General features: G+C 42.7%; 1 protein-coding gene across 2 annotated transcripts in view; it reads right to left on the bottom strand.

The window, feature by feature from the left end:
• Positions 1 to 4,925: 4,925 nt before the first annotated feature.
• Positions 4,926 to 16,383, bottom strand: part of atp8b3 (ATPase phospholipid transporting 8B3) — a 33,222-nt gene continuing 21,764 nt past the window's right edge. The window contains exons 26-31 of one of the 2 annotated variants that reach the window (XM_045706110.2): positions 7,787 to 7,870; positions 7,425 to 7,649; positions 7,167 to 7,305; positions 6,922 to 7,052; positions 6,558 to 6,732; positions 4,926 to 5,787 (exon numbers count right to left, since the gene is read on the bottom strand). In XM_045706110.2, the coding sequence (XP_045562066.1) occupies positions 5,756 to 5,787; positions 6,558 to 6,732; positions 6,922 to 7,052; positions 7,167 to 7,305; positions 7,425 to 7,649; positions 7,787 to 7,870 (786 nt within the window). In that variant the 3' untranslated portion in view covers positions 4,926 to 5,755. Of the gene's footprint in view, positions 6,733 to 6,921; positions 7,053 to 7,166; positions 7,306 to 7,424; positions 7,650 to 7,786; positions 7,871 to 16,383 lie in introns of both variants that reach the window. The other variant, XM_045706109.2, reaches the window with a different exon arrangement.

The following is a 16,383-nucleotide window of genomic DNA, read 5'->3' as shown; positions in this document are numbered from 1 at the left end:
TGCATTCACACAGAGCTACAGTGTACCCTACTCATAATGATGGGCAGTATGTACCATAGCAACCAACAATCAACTTTTAAGTGAATTAGAATCTACTTTTTTAGAAAACGAAACGTTAACCAGATTTTAAGGCATACAATACCAAACCTCAAAACCACAAAGATACCACAATATGTGTAAAGACAAATCCACCAACACATACTGGACACATGTTTGAAACAGAGGAAATTCTCTCTCTCTTTCATTCTATCTTTGGTTCTCTACCCCCTCTTCCCCCATCCCCCTCTTCCCTCTCTTTCTCTCTCTTTCTCTCTCTTTCCCTCTCTTTCTCTCTTTCACTCTATAATATTAATGCGGGTAATTAGTACCATAGACACAAAGTTTCTCTCTCTTGTTACTTCTGTGCTCTGTCGTGCATAAGTAAGGCACCTTGTTGATAAATCAAAAAAAGACAAATGAAAGGACTTTTTAAAAGAAAAAAAGAGGGATGTGTGGACCTCGACCAATGAAGGACATCGTTTTTTTGGATTAAATGTGAATATTGACAAGGAGGAGACATTTCCCAAGACAAGGAGAAAGCAGGGAGATGGACGGTGTATTCTTCATACCGTTACATGTCAGGGCTGCGGTCTGTACTTCAGCACCTCGTTAATCTGAGCCCCAAAAACGGGCTGTGAAAAGGGGACACAACATGACCTCCACATGTCCTTGCTGATTATATGTGTGTATGGGGAGGGAGGGATGAAGGTTAAAGGGGAGTTAGGACATGGATGTTATCTGTGGGGTCTTAAAATGCAACTGTAGCATTTCCAACAATGTAGTTAGATTAACTGTGCAGAATAGATAAGATACTTTGATAGAACGGCTCTAAACTCGCTTTGCTATAAGCAGTGAGTTTAAAGTCTCGAACGATGAGAAAAATTGATTTGTGGTACACAGTTCAGCAAGGGCAGAATTCAGCTCTATGTACGTGGCTGAATAAATGACCTTTGTTTGTAGTGAGAACCGATGTGGCTACCTCACTAAGCTGAGTGGTTTGTGAAACCGCCACGAATACCAAAGATTACTCCAGCCTGCCAGTCCCATGCTGCCCGGGGGACACACCAAAAAGAACCCCCCTCTGCCCCAACGCTGTTACAGACACACACACTGACACACAAACACACATACCCTAAATGTACAGTGCAGTCAGGCTGCATTGTACCACAAAGGAGGAGGTGGCTACCATGCAGATAGAGTTGAGTGCCTTTTTCCTTCAACCACAGGTGGGACTGCTCTGGACACACGCACACACACACACACACACACGCGCACGCACGCACGCACACACACATGCACGCATGCACGCACGCACACACACACACACACACACACACACACAATTTGTTATTAGATGGACAGAAAGGGGCACAGAGTGGGGGCTGTGTCAGCATCTTCTTTCATATTGACTTTCCATCTTGATACACTAGAATAAAAGCACTTTATCATGTAGAAAGTCTAGAAAACATTTTCTAGACACTATTTATTTCAGACAAAAATATGTTACTTTGAATTCCGTAAATCACTTTGTTACTGCATAGTAGTTGCTGTCAGAGGGGCTCAGAGGGTGCCCTTGTTTTCTTAGCCTGGTGTTCTTCTGTTCTCCGTCCCTTCACTCCTCCCAACAGAGATATTTTTATGTAACAGAGAGGGAGGAGGTAAAGGGCTTGGCAGAAGTCAACAGTTGCCAGGATGTAGTTGTAATATCTTACCACTGTATATCATTCTCCCTACACACTTGGTGCAAGCACTAATGCTGCGTGGGGCACCTGAACAGTCATTTACAATTATAGACAGACACAACTTCTCTCTCCCTCCACCTCCATCCTGTCTACTCTACTCACACATCAACCTCTCCCCCTGGCCAGAGCTAAGACTTGGTAGGCATCTGTTGACAATTAATTCTGAAATACCTCAAACCTTTCAAGTTTATGTAATTAACTGAAAATAATCATCCTAATGATAAAAATGACTATGATTCTATGATTCTATGATAGTTAGTTTTGGAACTTGTGACTTGAAGCTTTATACTGTTCAATGTTTTTATTTGTTTGCTTATTTTTCTTTTACGTTTCCTGTTTGTTTTGCTGCGGCATGCACTTAATGTTTTCATAAAGTAAAGACATTGTGAATGTTTCTGTGGAAAAAGAGGAAGAGACAGGAGAGAATGCTAGAAGAGGAAGGGAAGAGAGAGAGAGAGAGAGAGAGAGGGCTACAAGAGCTACTTAACACAGATAGATATTTAGCTCAGCTATTTGAAGTGTGTATTTTTAAAGACAAAAAAAATGTCATGGATTTGGATCGGATAAAAAAAAAGCATCATTTGAATATCAACCGTAGGAAGATGTTTTTTTTACTCATCCCAAGCTTTCTTCTGCCATTTTGTTCTCTTTTCTCCAAAACAATTTCACAGTTACTTTTGAAGTGTGTTCAAGTGCTCCTGATGTTATTAATATATTGAAAACAGCACCTCCTATTGAAAGGGAGGTGCAACATTTTGCATGGATATTGTATAACTGTTTAGAAACCTACAGGAATGACCTGTGATTTTGTGCGAGAGGAGGAAGGAAAGACTGGGGTGGATGGAGGGGGGTATTTGGCAAAAGGGCGGGCTGGGGTCGGGATTTGGCATTTGTTTTTAGAGATTTTTGTCACTGTTGGATTCTCTGGTTGTGTGCATGTGTCATTGCAACCCTCTCCCCTCCCCATGTTTTTTTTTATGCGTATAAATCCTGACAGTAGGGGGCAGTGTGCTGGGGGAGGTTCCACCCCTCCTCTCCAATCAATCTCATTCAATCTCATTCCTCAGCCTGGCTACTAACATGGTCCTGTTGGTGGCTGTCCTGCTTTTCCAAGGCCGGGTTGTTTCCTTGGAGTTAATCAGAGGGACTAAGCCACAGGCCTGTATGTACTGTATGCCATCCTTTTCTTCAGTCTGTGTGTGTATGTGTGCCTGCATTTGTATTTATCTGAAGAAGTGATCTTTCTTTGGTTTGCAATCTTTGTCAAGCGAAAATCGAACATTTACCAACCAACCAGTACATTGGCAACTGACCCCTCCAACCAGAAATGTTCATCTACTGTCAAACAGCATATGTGCATCATCTTCCTTTGGGATGTAAAGTTGCCAGTCTGCCTGCAGTCAGATCCGGTTAACACCCCAGTCACACTGTGCTCTCCCTCTTCTGGTGCCTGTTAATCAATCAGAACCAAGTGTCTTTGTGATGGTAGAAGACAATCAGTTTCAAAACAAGAAAAAGGAAGAGAGAGGACAGGCCAGCAGGGGGGGTTGGAAGGAGAAATCGGGAAAAGAGGCTCTCTGGGTCATTTACAGATGTACTGCGCCGACTGCAAAAATATTCCCACTACCCACTACTACCCACCACCCCACACCCTATCATCAATCTCATCACAAACAACACATCATTACAAACAACTCAAACCAAACAGTTAGCCCTTACCTCGAGACACTCCTACTCTGACACCCCTTGTCTATATTATTAACCCAATGCAAACTACACAACCAACAATGCAGTGCTGTGCAATGCAAGACAGCTGTTACTACATTTCCCATCTGACCCCTGTCCAACATGGCCTCCTGCTGATCTAATGTTGATGAAACCAGCCATAAGAGATATGAGGCTCTGGCTGGTGGCTTTTGCACAGAAAACTATGCAAACACCTGACCCCCCAATCTTAATCATTGCTGCTGGGTCAGAGTGTACAAACTTCTATCCTCCACCTACCCTTTCCATTTCATGACATCTGCCCCCTTCCCGGTTTCCCCCAGAGTGGGTTTAGCAGCTTCAGTCACTCAGGGTACTGTAGAGAGGGCCTGGAGAAGAGAGGCACTGCAGCACTGACTCTCTAGTGGGTACCAGACTGTGCTTTTACAGCTTTTAGAAAGGCCCCAAACTGTCATTGACATGAAATGGAGTCCATGCCCAAGTGGGTAGACTAAATCAATTTGCTACATGGTTCAATGTGTTACAATGTTGTACTGTATAGTCTCTGTTCAGGGGCAAGGAAGGTCCCAATCAATCAATGCAGAGACATCCATATGGAAGGAACACTCTTTAAAGGCAAGGGCGACATACAGTACACATACTCATACACACACCTGCATGGAATTACAGATGAGTCTGCCCTTTCAGAGCATTTGCTAAAAACCAAAGATGAATTCAGAGGTATGACAATCTGACAACTGAAGCGAGACAATGCCCAGCTCTCAAAGCTGCTCTAGTTTCCTGTGAGTGATTCCAACACTGGCCATGTAAACATGCCTCCCTTGCTGTTAGATCACACACACACACACACACACACACACACACACACACACACACACACACACACACACACACACACACACACACACACACACACACACACACACACACACACACACACACACACACACACACACCCTATGCGTCCTGCAGGATGTTGAAGGCCCAACACACCGAGAGCCTCTTGTCCCTCCTCCTACTGCAGAAGCAGGAGAGCCTGTGGATTCGTTTTATTTAGCTTTAGTGGATACTTTCGAGAAGGAAAAAAAATCTGAGTAATAACCGTTACAGAAAATAAGAACTTAAAAAGGATAATATGGGTAAATTGCGTGTTTTGAAACAAATGAACAAATAAACAATTGTAAAACATCTGTGCTGTCTCAGTTTGGTTTGTTTTTTTGCTCTTGAAAGGATGTAATGTTCTATGGGCAAATGCACACATGTATACCCCAAAACATGGGGCACACACATCCTACAGTATGTTGCAAATCCAAACAATCTTCTCTCAATTACTATGCATCCCAAGGTGTATTGAATTGATCTATTTTAACAATGTAGGTGACTGCTATTTAGAAAAAATGCATACAAAAGAGAACAGAAAAACATACAAATGTAGGATTTTAATTTGAGACAGTTTGCACAGCAGGAAAATAATCCTGCAACAACAGGAAATGTGAAATATTATGTGGATTATATAATTAATGGACATTTTTGTAGGAGTTGATACATATTTCATAAGGTAAATTACAAACTTCAGAAGCCATTTTAAACCTCAAATACACTACAAGTTATGCATTTTCAGCATTACAGGAAATGCAGTACTGTATATATAAAAAATATTTGCATATCCCTTCAAATTAGTGGATTCGGCTATTTCAGCCACACCCGTTGCTGACAGGTGTATAAAATCGAGCACACAGCCATGCAAGCACCATAGACAGACATTGGCAGTAGAATGGCCTTACTGAAGATCTCAGTGACTTTCAACGTGGCACCATCATAGGATGCCACCTTTCTAACAAGTTAGTTTGTCAAATTTCTGCCCTGATAAAGTTGCCCTGGTCAACTGTAAGTACTGTTATTTTGAAGTGGAAACGTCTAGGAGCAACAACGGCTCAGTCACAAAGTGGTAGGTCACACAAGCTCACAGAACGGGACCATCGAGTGCTGAAGCGCGTGCAAATGCAACATTCATTACCAAATTCCAAACTGCCTCTGGAAGCAATGTCAGCACAAAACTGTTAGTCGGGAGCTGCACGAAATGGGTTTCCATGGCCGAGCAGCCGCACACAAGCCTAAGATCACCTTGCGCAATGCCAAGCGTCGGCTGGAGTGGTGTAAAGCTCGCCGCCATTGGACTCTGGAGCATTGGAAACGCGTTCTCTGGAGTGATGAGTCACACGTCACCATCTGGCAGTCCAGTAGATGAATCAGGGTTTGGGGGATGCCAGGAGAACGCCACCTGCCCAAATGCACAGTGCCAACTGTAAGGTTTGGTGGAGGAGGAATAATGATCTGGGGCTGTTTTTCATGGTTCGGGCTAGGCCCCTTAGTTCCAGTAAAGGGAAATCTTAACGCTACAGCATACAATTACATTGTAGACGATTATGTCCATCGGACTTTTTGGCAACAGTTTGGGGAAGGCCCTTTCTTGTTTCAGCATGACAATGCCTCCGTGCACGAAGCGAGGTCCATACAGAAATGGTTTGTCGAGATTGGTGTGGAAGAACTTGACTGGCAATGTTCCAACATCTAATGGAAAGCCTTCCCAGAAGAGTGGAAGCTGTTATAGCAGCAACAGGGGAACCAACTCTATATTAATGCCCATGATTTTGGAATGAAATGTTCTACAAGCAGGAGTACACTGACATTTGGTAATGTAGTGTATCTCCTGCAACAGGGTGATCAAATTAAGATTGTACATCTGTATGCCATCCTCACAAACCACTCCCATATCATCCAACCATCGTTTGAAGAGTTACACCACGGTCTGGGATTCTGCTGTTCAAGGTGCTGAACTACCAGGGCTAAATCATGGGTTAAACTATGACCCTATAGACAGGCCCTATTTGCAATGTTTTTACTGCTGTAGAAAATACATTATTCTTGTAGTTATGGAGGGACCTACACACATTATCAATCCCATTTCCATCTATTTGGTTGAACCATTTTCAGTAATATTCTTCGGCGCATCATCGCTCTGTGTTTGGCCTGCTAGTGTGACATTTTCACCTAAAGTTCCCCTCCTGTCCACTGGGGGAGCTGTGATACGGCGACTAGCTCCAGAAGTGATGAGACGGCCGATGCCTCGGCCCTGAGACATGGCGTAGGAGGAGCGGCGGTGGGAGTCTCCTCTCCTGAAGCCAGACTTCTGCAGCTCTATAGGCCTATGCTTGGTGATGTGAACCTGGGGGAAATCAGAGAACAGGTCAAACATGACTTCTCTCCACTGTGGGTAATGTAACATGGCCATTCCACATGCAAGCGCGCGCACACACACACACACACACACACACACACACACACACACACACACACACACACACACACACACACACACACACACACACACAGAGAGAGTCTATGGCAGTCTCACCCTATGTTTGTCTGGGTTAGTGAGGATGATGTTGAGGGTGTGGATGGTAAAGGAGGGTAGGACAGCAGTCCAGGCTGTCAGCAGGGCTGTGAACCACACCACCGGGCTGGGGAAGGCATTCTGAGACACACCTGATCAGACCACAGACAGACACACCCAACCACCTCAATATTACCACACACATAGTCAGTTCAAGACAGTATAAAATACCAATGTTAAGACAGTGGTAGAAGTGAGGTGTGTACCAGGGAAGTAGTAGTCTACTGGGGACTTCTCAAATAGCTTGGGACTGTGAGTGATAGGCGTACACACAAAGAACAGGCCAAAGCTGACACACATCGCAGCCACACTCCACTTAGTCCAGTGTCTGGTCAGGAGAATGATCTGAGACACACAATGTCCATGTCAATACATGTATCATAATCATCAACGATAATCAGCAGTGATGTGCAACTCCATAGAACTCTGTTTACGTCCGTTCCATGACCTCTAACCCTTCTAACCTCAATGGTGGCAGAGAACAACAATGCTATGCTGACAGTGACGGCCATGGTCTGGTAGTCCAGGGCAGAGTTGTAGAAGACCCCCAGGGGCATGAAGAAGAGGACCAGAGAGGTGTAGAGGGCATGGAGCAGGGTGGCAGCCAGCAGCCAGGTGTTGAACAGCTCGTCTCTCTGGCCAACCTTGTAGAGCTCCGGCCAACTCAGACTGCACTCTGCACTCACATCCTATAGGAGAGAGGAGATCAAACAACAGTATGGTAAGGGTCAAGAGTGTGTCCATGGCCACATGGAGTAAAACAGAAACTCTGGGCCCCTTGGGATTTCACACCTCTTTACAAAGATGCCTTTCTCTTTTCTCTTACCTGCTCAAAAATGCCCAGGCATTCTACTGGCATTGCGGTGTAGAACACAGTGTACAGGATGATGAACCAATTCTCATACAGAGACTGGAAGAAAACAGCACATAAAATGGCTAAAACATTGGGCTCTTTTAAAAAAGGTTGCAGTTCCATTATATGATTTTGGGGGTATTTCTGGGGGGGGTTACAGGTATTTACATTCATATAATTTCATATTCCATATATTTTCTATTCATTATTTATACATTGTACCTGGGCTGCCACTCCAAAGAAGAAGAAAAAAAGAAGAGAACATAAAATAAAAACATTACAAATGATCATATGTTTTGTTTAATTAATAATAAATCAAGTATAAACAGGAAAAGAAAACAAAAAAAGAAGAGACTTCTCATCCCAACCCATTCCCCCAACCCCAGCCAACAGCCAGCAGTAACAGTCTCTGATTGATTGAGAGACTCAAGGAGCTATCATCGTTATGTAACATAATAGATGCAAAGCATGAATATTTACATTCAAGCACTTCTAAATTAATTTTGTAACTTTGGCCCAGAAGCATTTAACTGCAGGGCACTCCCACATCATATGAAGGAAAATGCTTACCCGATTTAGGGGACACAGTGAAGAGGTGGGAGTTGGGGCCAATTTAATCATAAAACGTTTCCTTGGTGTTAAATACAGTCTGTGAACAAACTTAAAATGTAGAAATTGGTTTAGATTACTGGATGCCAAGGTCATATTTTTCCATATTCTGTTCCAGTTAAACGGTCGTTCAGATTCAGTCAGATCTGTGGACCATACTTTTTAATGGCTGGCTCAGAATATGAGCTTTCCAAAAGTAATTTATTTATAAATTCCATAATTGGATGGTTCGGGAGTTGGGTTTCCTGAGGGACTCCATAGGCCAGGATAGTTGACCTAAGTTGTAAATATAGAAGAAACCAGTTGCCTGGTAATGTGTATGTATCTTTCAAATCTTGGAATGTTCTCAAACCATTACTGTACATGATATTGTCAAGGGTACGGTTTCCACATTTGGACCGTTGGTTGGGATGTAAGACATTATTGTGAAATATTGGAGTATGGGCATGCCATTTTGATTACCTTAATTACCAGTTACATTGTTTTTCAGTAGCCAGAAGGGGAAGCCATGGGAAGCATTGAACTACAGAAATTCAGCCAGGGCAATATATTAATTTCAATAATATTTATTCTGCCGGTTAAAGCAACTGGAATGTTATTCCATCTACTGAGGTTGGATTGAATTGATTTGAGCGTTCTGTCAAGGTTTCTGACAATGGTTTTATCCAAGGAAGAAAAAATATCTACTCCCAAATATTTAAAATGGGAAACGATTGGGATTCCATGAGTAGAGACCAGTGGCGGTCGGTGCCGTTTAAGATGAGGGAGAATTATACTTTTTTTAATGAACATGGCCTTATTTCTATTACAGCATATTGGATGACTGTCATTCATATTCCATTCACCCAGCTCAATGTAACATCAATAGGTTTAGGCTACTACATCATTCTTAAATGCTCTCTGTACCCATCATGAGGTTACTACAATCTAGCCTATGAATGAAAGACTACTACGTAGGTGCACAGGTCGAGAGAATTTTGAGTAATCAAGGTGACAGACAGTGACAAATTCAATACCGCCTTGCACTCTTGACTGCATCTAGCTGATCTAAGGTGTAATCATTAGTCCAATAGTTGCAAACAAGAGTTTCTATTGGACAAATTCATGTATGTTAATCCCCGTTATCCTCAAAGTCATGTACGTTTAAGCTCCTTCGTTTTGTTAACGTTGAGAGAGAGGTTATTTTCTTGGCACCACTCCACCAGGGCCCTCACCTCCTTCCTGTAGGCTGTGTCGTCATTGTTGGTAATCAGGCCTACAACTGTTGTGTCGTTTGCAAACTTGATGATTGAGTTGGAGGCATGCGTGGCCACGCAGTCGTGGGTGAACACGGAGAACAGGAGGGGGCTGAGCACGCACCCTTGTGGGTCTAGGGTGTCAGGTAAGGGAGAGGTGATATGATTCTTAATTACCCTCTCAAAGCACTTCATGATGACAGAGGTGAGTGCTATGGGGCGATAGTCATTTAGTTCAGTTACCTTTGCTTTCTCGGCTACAGGAACAACTGTGGCCATCTTGAAGTAAGTGGGGACAGCAGACTGGAATGGGGAGAGATTGAATATGTCTGTAAACACTCCAGCCAGCTGGTCTGCGCATGCTCTGAGGACGCAGCTAGGGATAACGTCTGAGCCAGCAGCCTTGTGAGGGTTAACACGTTTAAATATCTTACACTCATCAGCCACGGAGAACAATAGCCAACAGTCCTTGGGAGCGGGCCATGCGTGGCAATGTGTTATCATCAAAGCGGACGAAGAAGGTGTTTAGCTTGTCCGGGAGCAAAACGTCGGTGTTCGTGATGTGGCTGGTTTTCCCTTTGTAATCTATGATTGTCTGTAGACCCTGCCACATACGTCTTCAGCGACTCCACTTTGTCTCTGTACTGACGTTTTGCCAGTTTGATTACCTTATAGAGGGAATAACTACACTGTTTGTATTCAACCATATTCCTAGTCGCCTTGCCATAGTTAAATGCGGTGGTACGCGCTTTCGGTTTTGTGCGAATGCTGCCATCTATCCACAGTTTACGATTTGGGTAGGTTTTAATAGTCACAGTGGGAAATGATGAAGTCAGTCACCATGTCAGTATATACGTTGATGTTATTCTCAGAGGCTATCCGAAACACTTCCAAGTCCGCGTGATCAAAACAATCTTGAAGCATGGATTCCAATTTGTCAGACCAGTGTTGAATAGACCTAAGCACGGGTACTTCCTGTTTGAGTTTTGTGCCTATAGGAAGTGCACACCTCCTGAGTCAGACTAGAAGTACACTCTGAATACCTCTTCTCCACCGGTGGCGTCTTGGAGCAGCCTCTGTGATAAGTTAAATTGCCATGGAGTGTTCGAACAAAGGATCCAATTCGGAAAAGTCGTATACCTGGTCGTAATGCAGGTGAGTTACCGCCGCTCTGATATTCAAAAGTTATTTCCAGCTGTATCTAATAACACAAAAAACTTTCTGGGGTAATAATGTAAGAAATAATACACAAAAAATAAAAAATACTGCAAAGTTGCTTAGGAGCTGGAAGCAGAGCTGCCATGTCTGTCGGTGCCATCTTTTTCCAGTGTTGGATAGCCATAGCCAGCTAGCTAACATAGCATCCCTCTCTGTTTGAACAGGGTGTTTGAGTAGGCTAAACTAACTAGCTGCATTAGCTAAGTGAAAGTGAAAGTGAAAAATGTTTTACTAGGAAATATAGCTAGCTCTCCCTCTCTCTCTCGCTTTCTCTCTCTCACTCTCTTTTTTTGCTTGTCCTTAATTTTGGAAGAAATTAATTTGTTCAAACTGTTCAACTTTTATCTTTCTCTCTCTTTGAGTCAACTACTCAGCACATTTTATTTGCTGCAGTGCTAGCTAGCTGTAGCTTATGCTTTCAGTACTAGATAAATTATCTGATACTTTGATAGGGTGGACGACATGTCAGTTCATGCTGCAAGAGCTCTGACAGGTTGGAGGATGTCTTCCAGAAGTTGTCATAATTACTGTGTAAGTCAATGGAAGGGGGTGAGAACCATGAGCCGCCTAGGTTTTATATTGAAATAAATGTATCTAGAGGAGGACAGAAGCTAGCTTTCCTCGGGCTACATCATGGTGTTACCTTACAGAGTGCTGCTGTGGCTACTGTAGATCTTGCAAAACAGTGTGTTTTAATCAATTATTTGGTGGCGTGAATATATTTACTATATTTTTATCTAAAAAGGCTAACTTTTTTAATGTTGCACTATTTTTATGTTCATGAAATTCACTGAGGAGGATGGTCCTCCCCTTCCTCTTCTGAGGAGCCTCCACTGGTAGAGATGGGGTCTTCCATTAGGCAGTTGGGCTGATTTTGTTCGATCAATTTTATAACTTGAGATTATGATAAATGTATCTATGATCTTCAATGTGTATGGTAGCGATTGATATACATTGTCTAGATATGGTAAAGTGTCATTTGCGTATAATGAGATTAAATGATCAGTAGATTTGAGGTAAAGGACTTAGTCAGGCCTGGTGTGGATTTACAATCAGAGACTTTGTTGTCCTTAAGCCATTTTGCCACAACTTTGGAAGTATGCTTGGGGTCAATGTCCATTTGGAAGACCCATTTGCGACCAAGCTTTAACTCCCTGACTGATGTCTTGAGCTGTTGCTTTTATATATCCATATAATTTTCCTTCCTCATAATGCCATCTATTTTGGGAAGTGCACCAGTCCCTCCTGCAGCAAAGCATCCCCACAACATGATGCTGGCACCCATGTGCTTCACACTTGGGATGTGTTCTTCGGCTTGCAAGCCTCCCCCTTTTTCCTCCAAACATAACGATGGTCATTATGGCCAAACAGGTCTTCTTTTGTTTCATCAGACCAGAGGACATTTCTTCAAAAATTATGGTCTTTGTCCCCATGTGCAGTTGCAAACCGTTATCTGGCTTTTTTATGGCGGTTTTGGAGCAGTGGCTTCTTCTTTGTTGAGCGGCCTTTCAGGTTATGTCGATATAGGACTTGTTTTACTATGGATATAGATATTTTTGTACTTGTTTCTCCAGCATCTTCACAAGGTCCATTGCTGTTGTTCTGGGATTGATTTGCACTTTTCTCACCAAAGTACGTTCATCTCTAGGAGACAGAACGCGTCTCCTTCCTGAGCAGTATGACGGCTGCATGGTCCCATGGTGTTAATACTTGCGTACTAGTGTTTGTACAGATGAACGTGGTACCTTCAGGCGTTTGGAAATTGCTCCCAAGGATGAACCAGACTTGTGCAAGTCTACAATATTTTTTCTGAGGTCTTGGCTGATTTCTTTTGATTTTCTCATGATGTCAAGCAAAGAGGCACTGAGTTTGAAGATAGGCCTTGAAATACACCCACAGGTACACCTCCAATTGACTCAAATGATGTCAGTTAGCCTGTCAGAGGCTTCTAAAGCCGTGACATAATTTTCTGGAATATTCCATGCTGTTTAAAGGCACAGTCAACTTAGTATGTAAACTTCTGACCCACTGGAATTGTGATACAGTGAAATATAAGTGAAATAATCTGTCTGTAAACAATTGTTGGAAATATTACTTGTGTCATGGAAAAAATAGATGTCCTAACCGACTTGCCAAAACTATAGTTTGTTAACAAGAAATTTGTGGAGGGGTTGAAAAACTAGTTTTAATGACTCCAACCTACGTGTATGTAAACTTCCGACTTCAACTGTACAGTATCAGTCAAAAGTTCAGACACACCTACTCATTCAATGGTTTTTCTTTATTTTTTATGATTTTCTACACTGTAGACACTCAAAACTATGAAATAACACATATGGAATCATATAATAACCAAAATAGTGTTAAACTAATCTAAATATATATTTTTTTCTGTTGGAAAAGCATTCCAGGTGATGCTGGTTGAGAGAATGCCAAGAGTGTGCAAAGCTGTTATCAAGGCAAAGGGTGGCTTCTGTAAAGAATCTGAAATATAACATATATTTTATACACACTGCTCAAAAAAATAAAGGGAACACTAAAATAACACATCCTAGATCTGAATGAATGAAATAATCTTATTAAATACTTTTTTCTTTACATAGTTGAATGTGCTGACAACAAAATCACACAAAAATAATCAATGGAAATCCAATTTATCAACCCATGGAGGTCTGGATTTGGAGTCACACTCAAAATTAAAGTGGAAAACCACACTACAGGCTGATCCAACTTTGATGTAATGTCCTTAAAACAAGTCAAAATGAGGCTCAGTAGTGTGTGTGGCCTCCACGTGCCTGTATGACCTCCCTACAACGCCTGGGCATGCTCCTGATGAGGTGGCGGATGGTCTCCTGAGGGAACTCCTCCCAGACCTGGACTAAAGCATCCACCAACTCCTGGACAGTCTGTGGTGCAACGTGGCGTTGGTGGATGGAGCGAGACATGATGTCCCAGATGTGCTCAATTGGATTCAGTTCTGGGGAATGGGCGGGCCAGTCCATAGCATCAATGCCTTCCTCTTGCAGGAACTGCTGACACACTCCAGCCACATGAGGTCTAGCATTGTCTTGCATTAGGAGGAACCCAGGGCCAACCGCACCAGCAGTACATCTCCTGATATACTGGCCTGTCTCCTGGTAGCACCTCCATGCTCTGGACACTACGCTGACAGACACAGCAAACCTTCTTGCCACAGCTCGCATTGATGTGCCATCCTGGATGAGCTGCACTACCTGAGCCACTTGTGTGGGTTGTAGACTCCGTCTCATGCTACCACTAGAGTGAAAGCACCGCCAGCATTCAAAAGTGACCAAAACATCAGCCAGGAAGCATAGGAACTGAGAAGTAGTCTGTGGTCACCACCTGCAGAACCACTCCTTTATTGGGGGTGTCTTGCTAATTGCCTATAATTTCCACCTGTTGTCTATTCCATTTGCACAACAGAATGTGAAAGTTGTTGTCAATCAGTGTTGCTTCCTAAGTGGACAGTTTGATTTCACAGAAGTGTGGTTGACTTGGAGTTACATTGTGTTGTTTAAGTGTTCCCTTTATTTTTTTGAGCAGTGTATTTTGATTTGTTAAACACTTTTTTGGTTACTATATGATTCCATATGATGTCTTCACTATTATTCTACAATGTAGAATATAGTAAATATAAAGAAAAAGCCTTGAATTAGTAGATGTGTCCAAACGTTTGACTGGTACTGTAAGTAAATCAGTCATTTGAAATAAATTCAATAGACCCTCATCTACGGATTTCACATGACTGGGCAGGGGTGCAGCCATGTGTAGGCCTGGGAGGGCATAGGCCCACCCATTTGTGAGCCAGGCCCACCCACTGGGGAGCCAGGCCCAGCCAATAAAAATAATTTTTACCCATTAAAGGGATTCATTACAAACAATATAGACATAAAGATTGTGGTGGCTGTTCAGTGTGACATTTGACATTATTGATCATAGTCTACTGCTGGGAAAAAACATATGCGGATGACTCAACACTATACACGTCAGTTACTACAGCGACTGAAATGACTGAAACACTTAACAAAGAGGTACAGTTAGTTTCAGAACGGGTGGCAAAGAAAAAGTTTGTCCTAAGTATTTAAAAAACAAAAAACATTGTATTTGGGACAAATCATTCACTAAACCCTAAACCTCAACTAAATCATATAATGAATAATGTGGAAATTGAGCAAGTTGAGGTGACTAAACTGCTTGGAGTAACCCTGGATTGTAAACTGTCCTGGTCAAAACATATTGATACAACAGTAGCTAAGATGGGGAGAAGTAGGTCCACAATAAAGCGCTGCTCTTCCTTCTTAGCAACACTATGAACAAGGCAGGTCCTACAGGCCCTAGTTTTGTCGCATCTTGACTACTGTTCAGTCATGTGGTCAGGTGCCACAAAGAGGGACTTAGGAAAATTGAAATTGGCTCAGAACAGGGCGGCACGGCTGGGTCTTAGATGTACACAGAGAGCTAACATTTACAATATGCATGTCAATCTCTCCTGGCTCAAAGTGGAGGAGAGATTGACTTCATCATTACTTGTATTTGTGAGAGGTATTGACATGTTGTGATGCACTGAGCTGTCTGTTTGAACTACTAGCACACAGCTCGGACACCCATGCACCCCACAAGACATGCCACCAGAGGTCTCTTCACAGTCCCCATGTCCAGAACAGACTATGGGAGGCACACAGTACTACATAGAGCCATGACTACATGGAACTCTATTCCACATCAAATAACTCATGCAATCAGTAAAATTCACCTTATGGACTGTGAATTAACACAAACATAGGCACAGACACATGTATACATACACACGATAACATAGGCACTATACACACACGTCACATGAATTTTGTGTTCTAGATACGTGGTAGTAGAGTTGGGGCCTGAGGACACACACTTAATATGTTGTGAAATCTGTTGTGAATGTATTGTAATGTTTTTAAAATTGTAAAACTGCCTTAGTTTTGCTGGACCCCAGGAAGAGTAGCTGATCCCTTGGCAGCAGCTAATGGGGATCGATAATGAATACAAATAAATTGTCCTCAGTTTTATCAGCTGTCTGGGTGGCTATCTCAGATAATCCCGCAGGGAACGAAGCCGGGTGTGGAGGTCTTGGGCTGGCGTGGTTACACATGGTCTGCGGCTGTGAGGCCAGTTGGACATTGTGCCAAATTCTCTAAAATAAAGTTGGAAGCGGCTTATGGTAGAGAAATTAACATTAAATTCTCTGGCAACAGCTCTGGTGTACATTCCTGCAGTCAGCATGTCAACTGTGTGCTCCTTCAAAATGAAGACGTGTGGCATTGTGTTGTGTGACAAAACTGCACATTTAAGAGTGGCCTTTTATTGTCCTCAGCACAAGGTACACCTGTGTAATTATCATGCTGTTTAATCAGCTTCTTGATATGCCACACATGTCAGGTGGATGGATTATCTTTGCAAAGAAGAAATTATCACTAACAGGGATGTAAACAAATTTGTTGGATCTTT

Source organism: Salmo salar, chromosome 23 (assembly GCF_965601325.2).
Source record: "Salmo salar chromosome 23, fSalSal1, whole genome shotgun sequence".
NCBI classification, from domain to species: domain Eukaryota; kingdom Metazoa; phylum Chordata; class Actinopteri; order Salmoniformes; family Salmonidae; genus Salmo; species Salmo salar.
The sequence above is the reverse complement of the archived record's forward strand: the minus strand, read 5'-3'. Positions and strand labels throughout refer to the sequence as shown.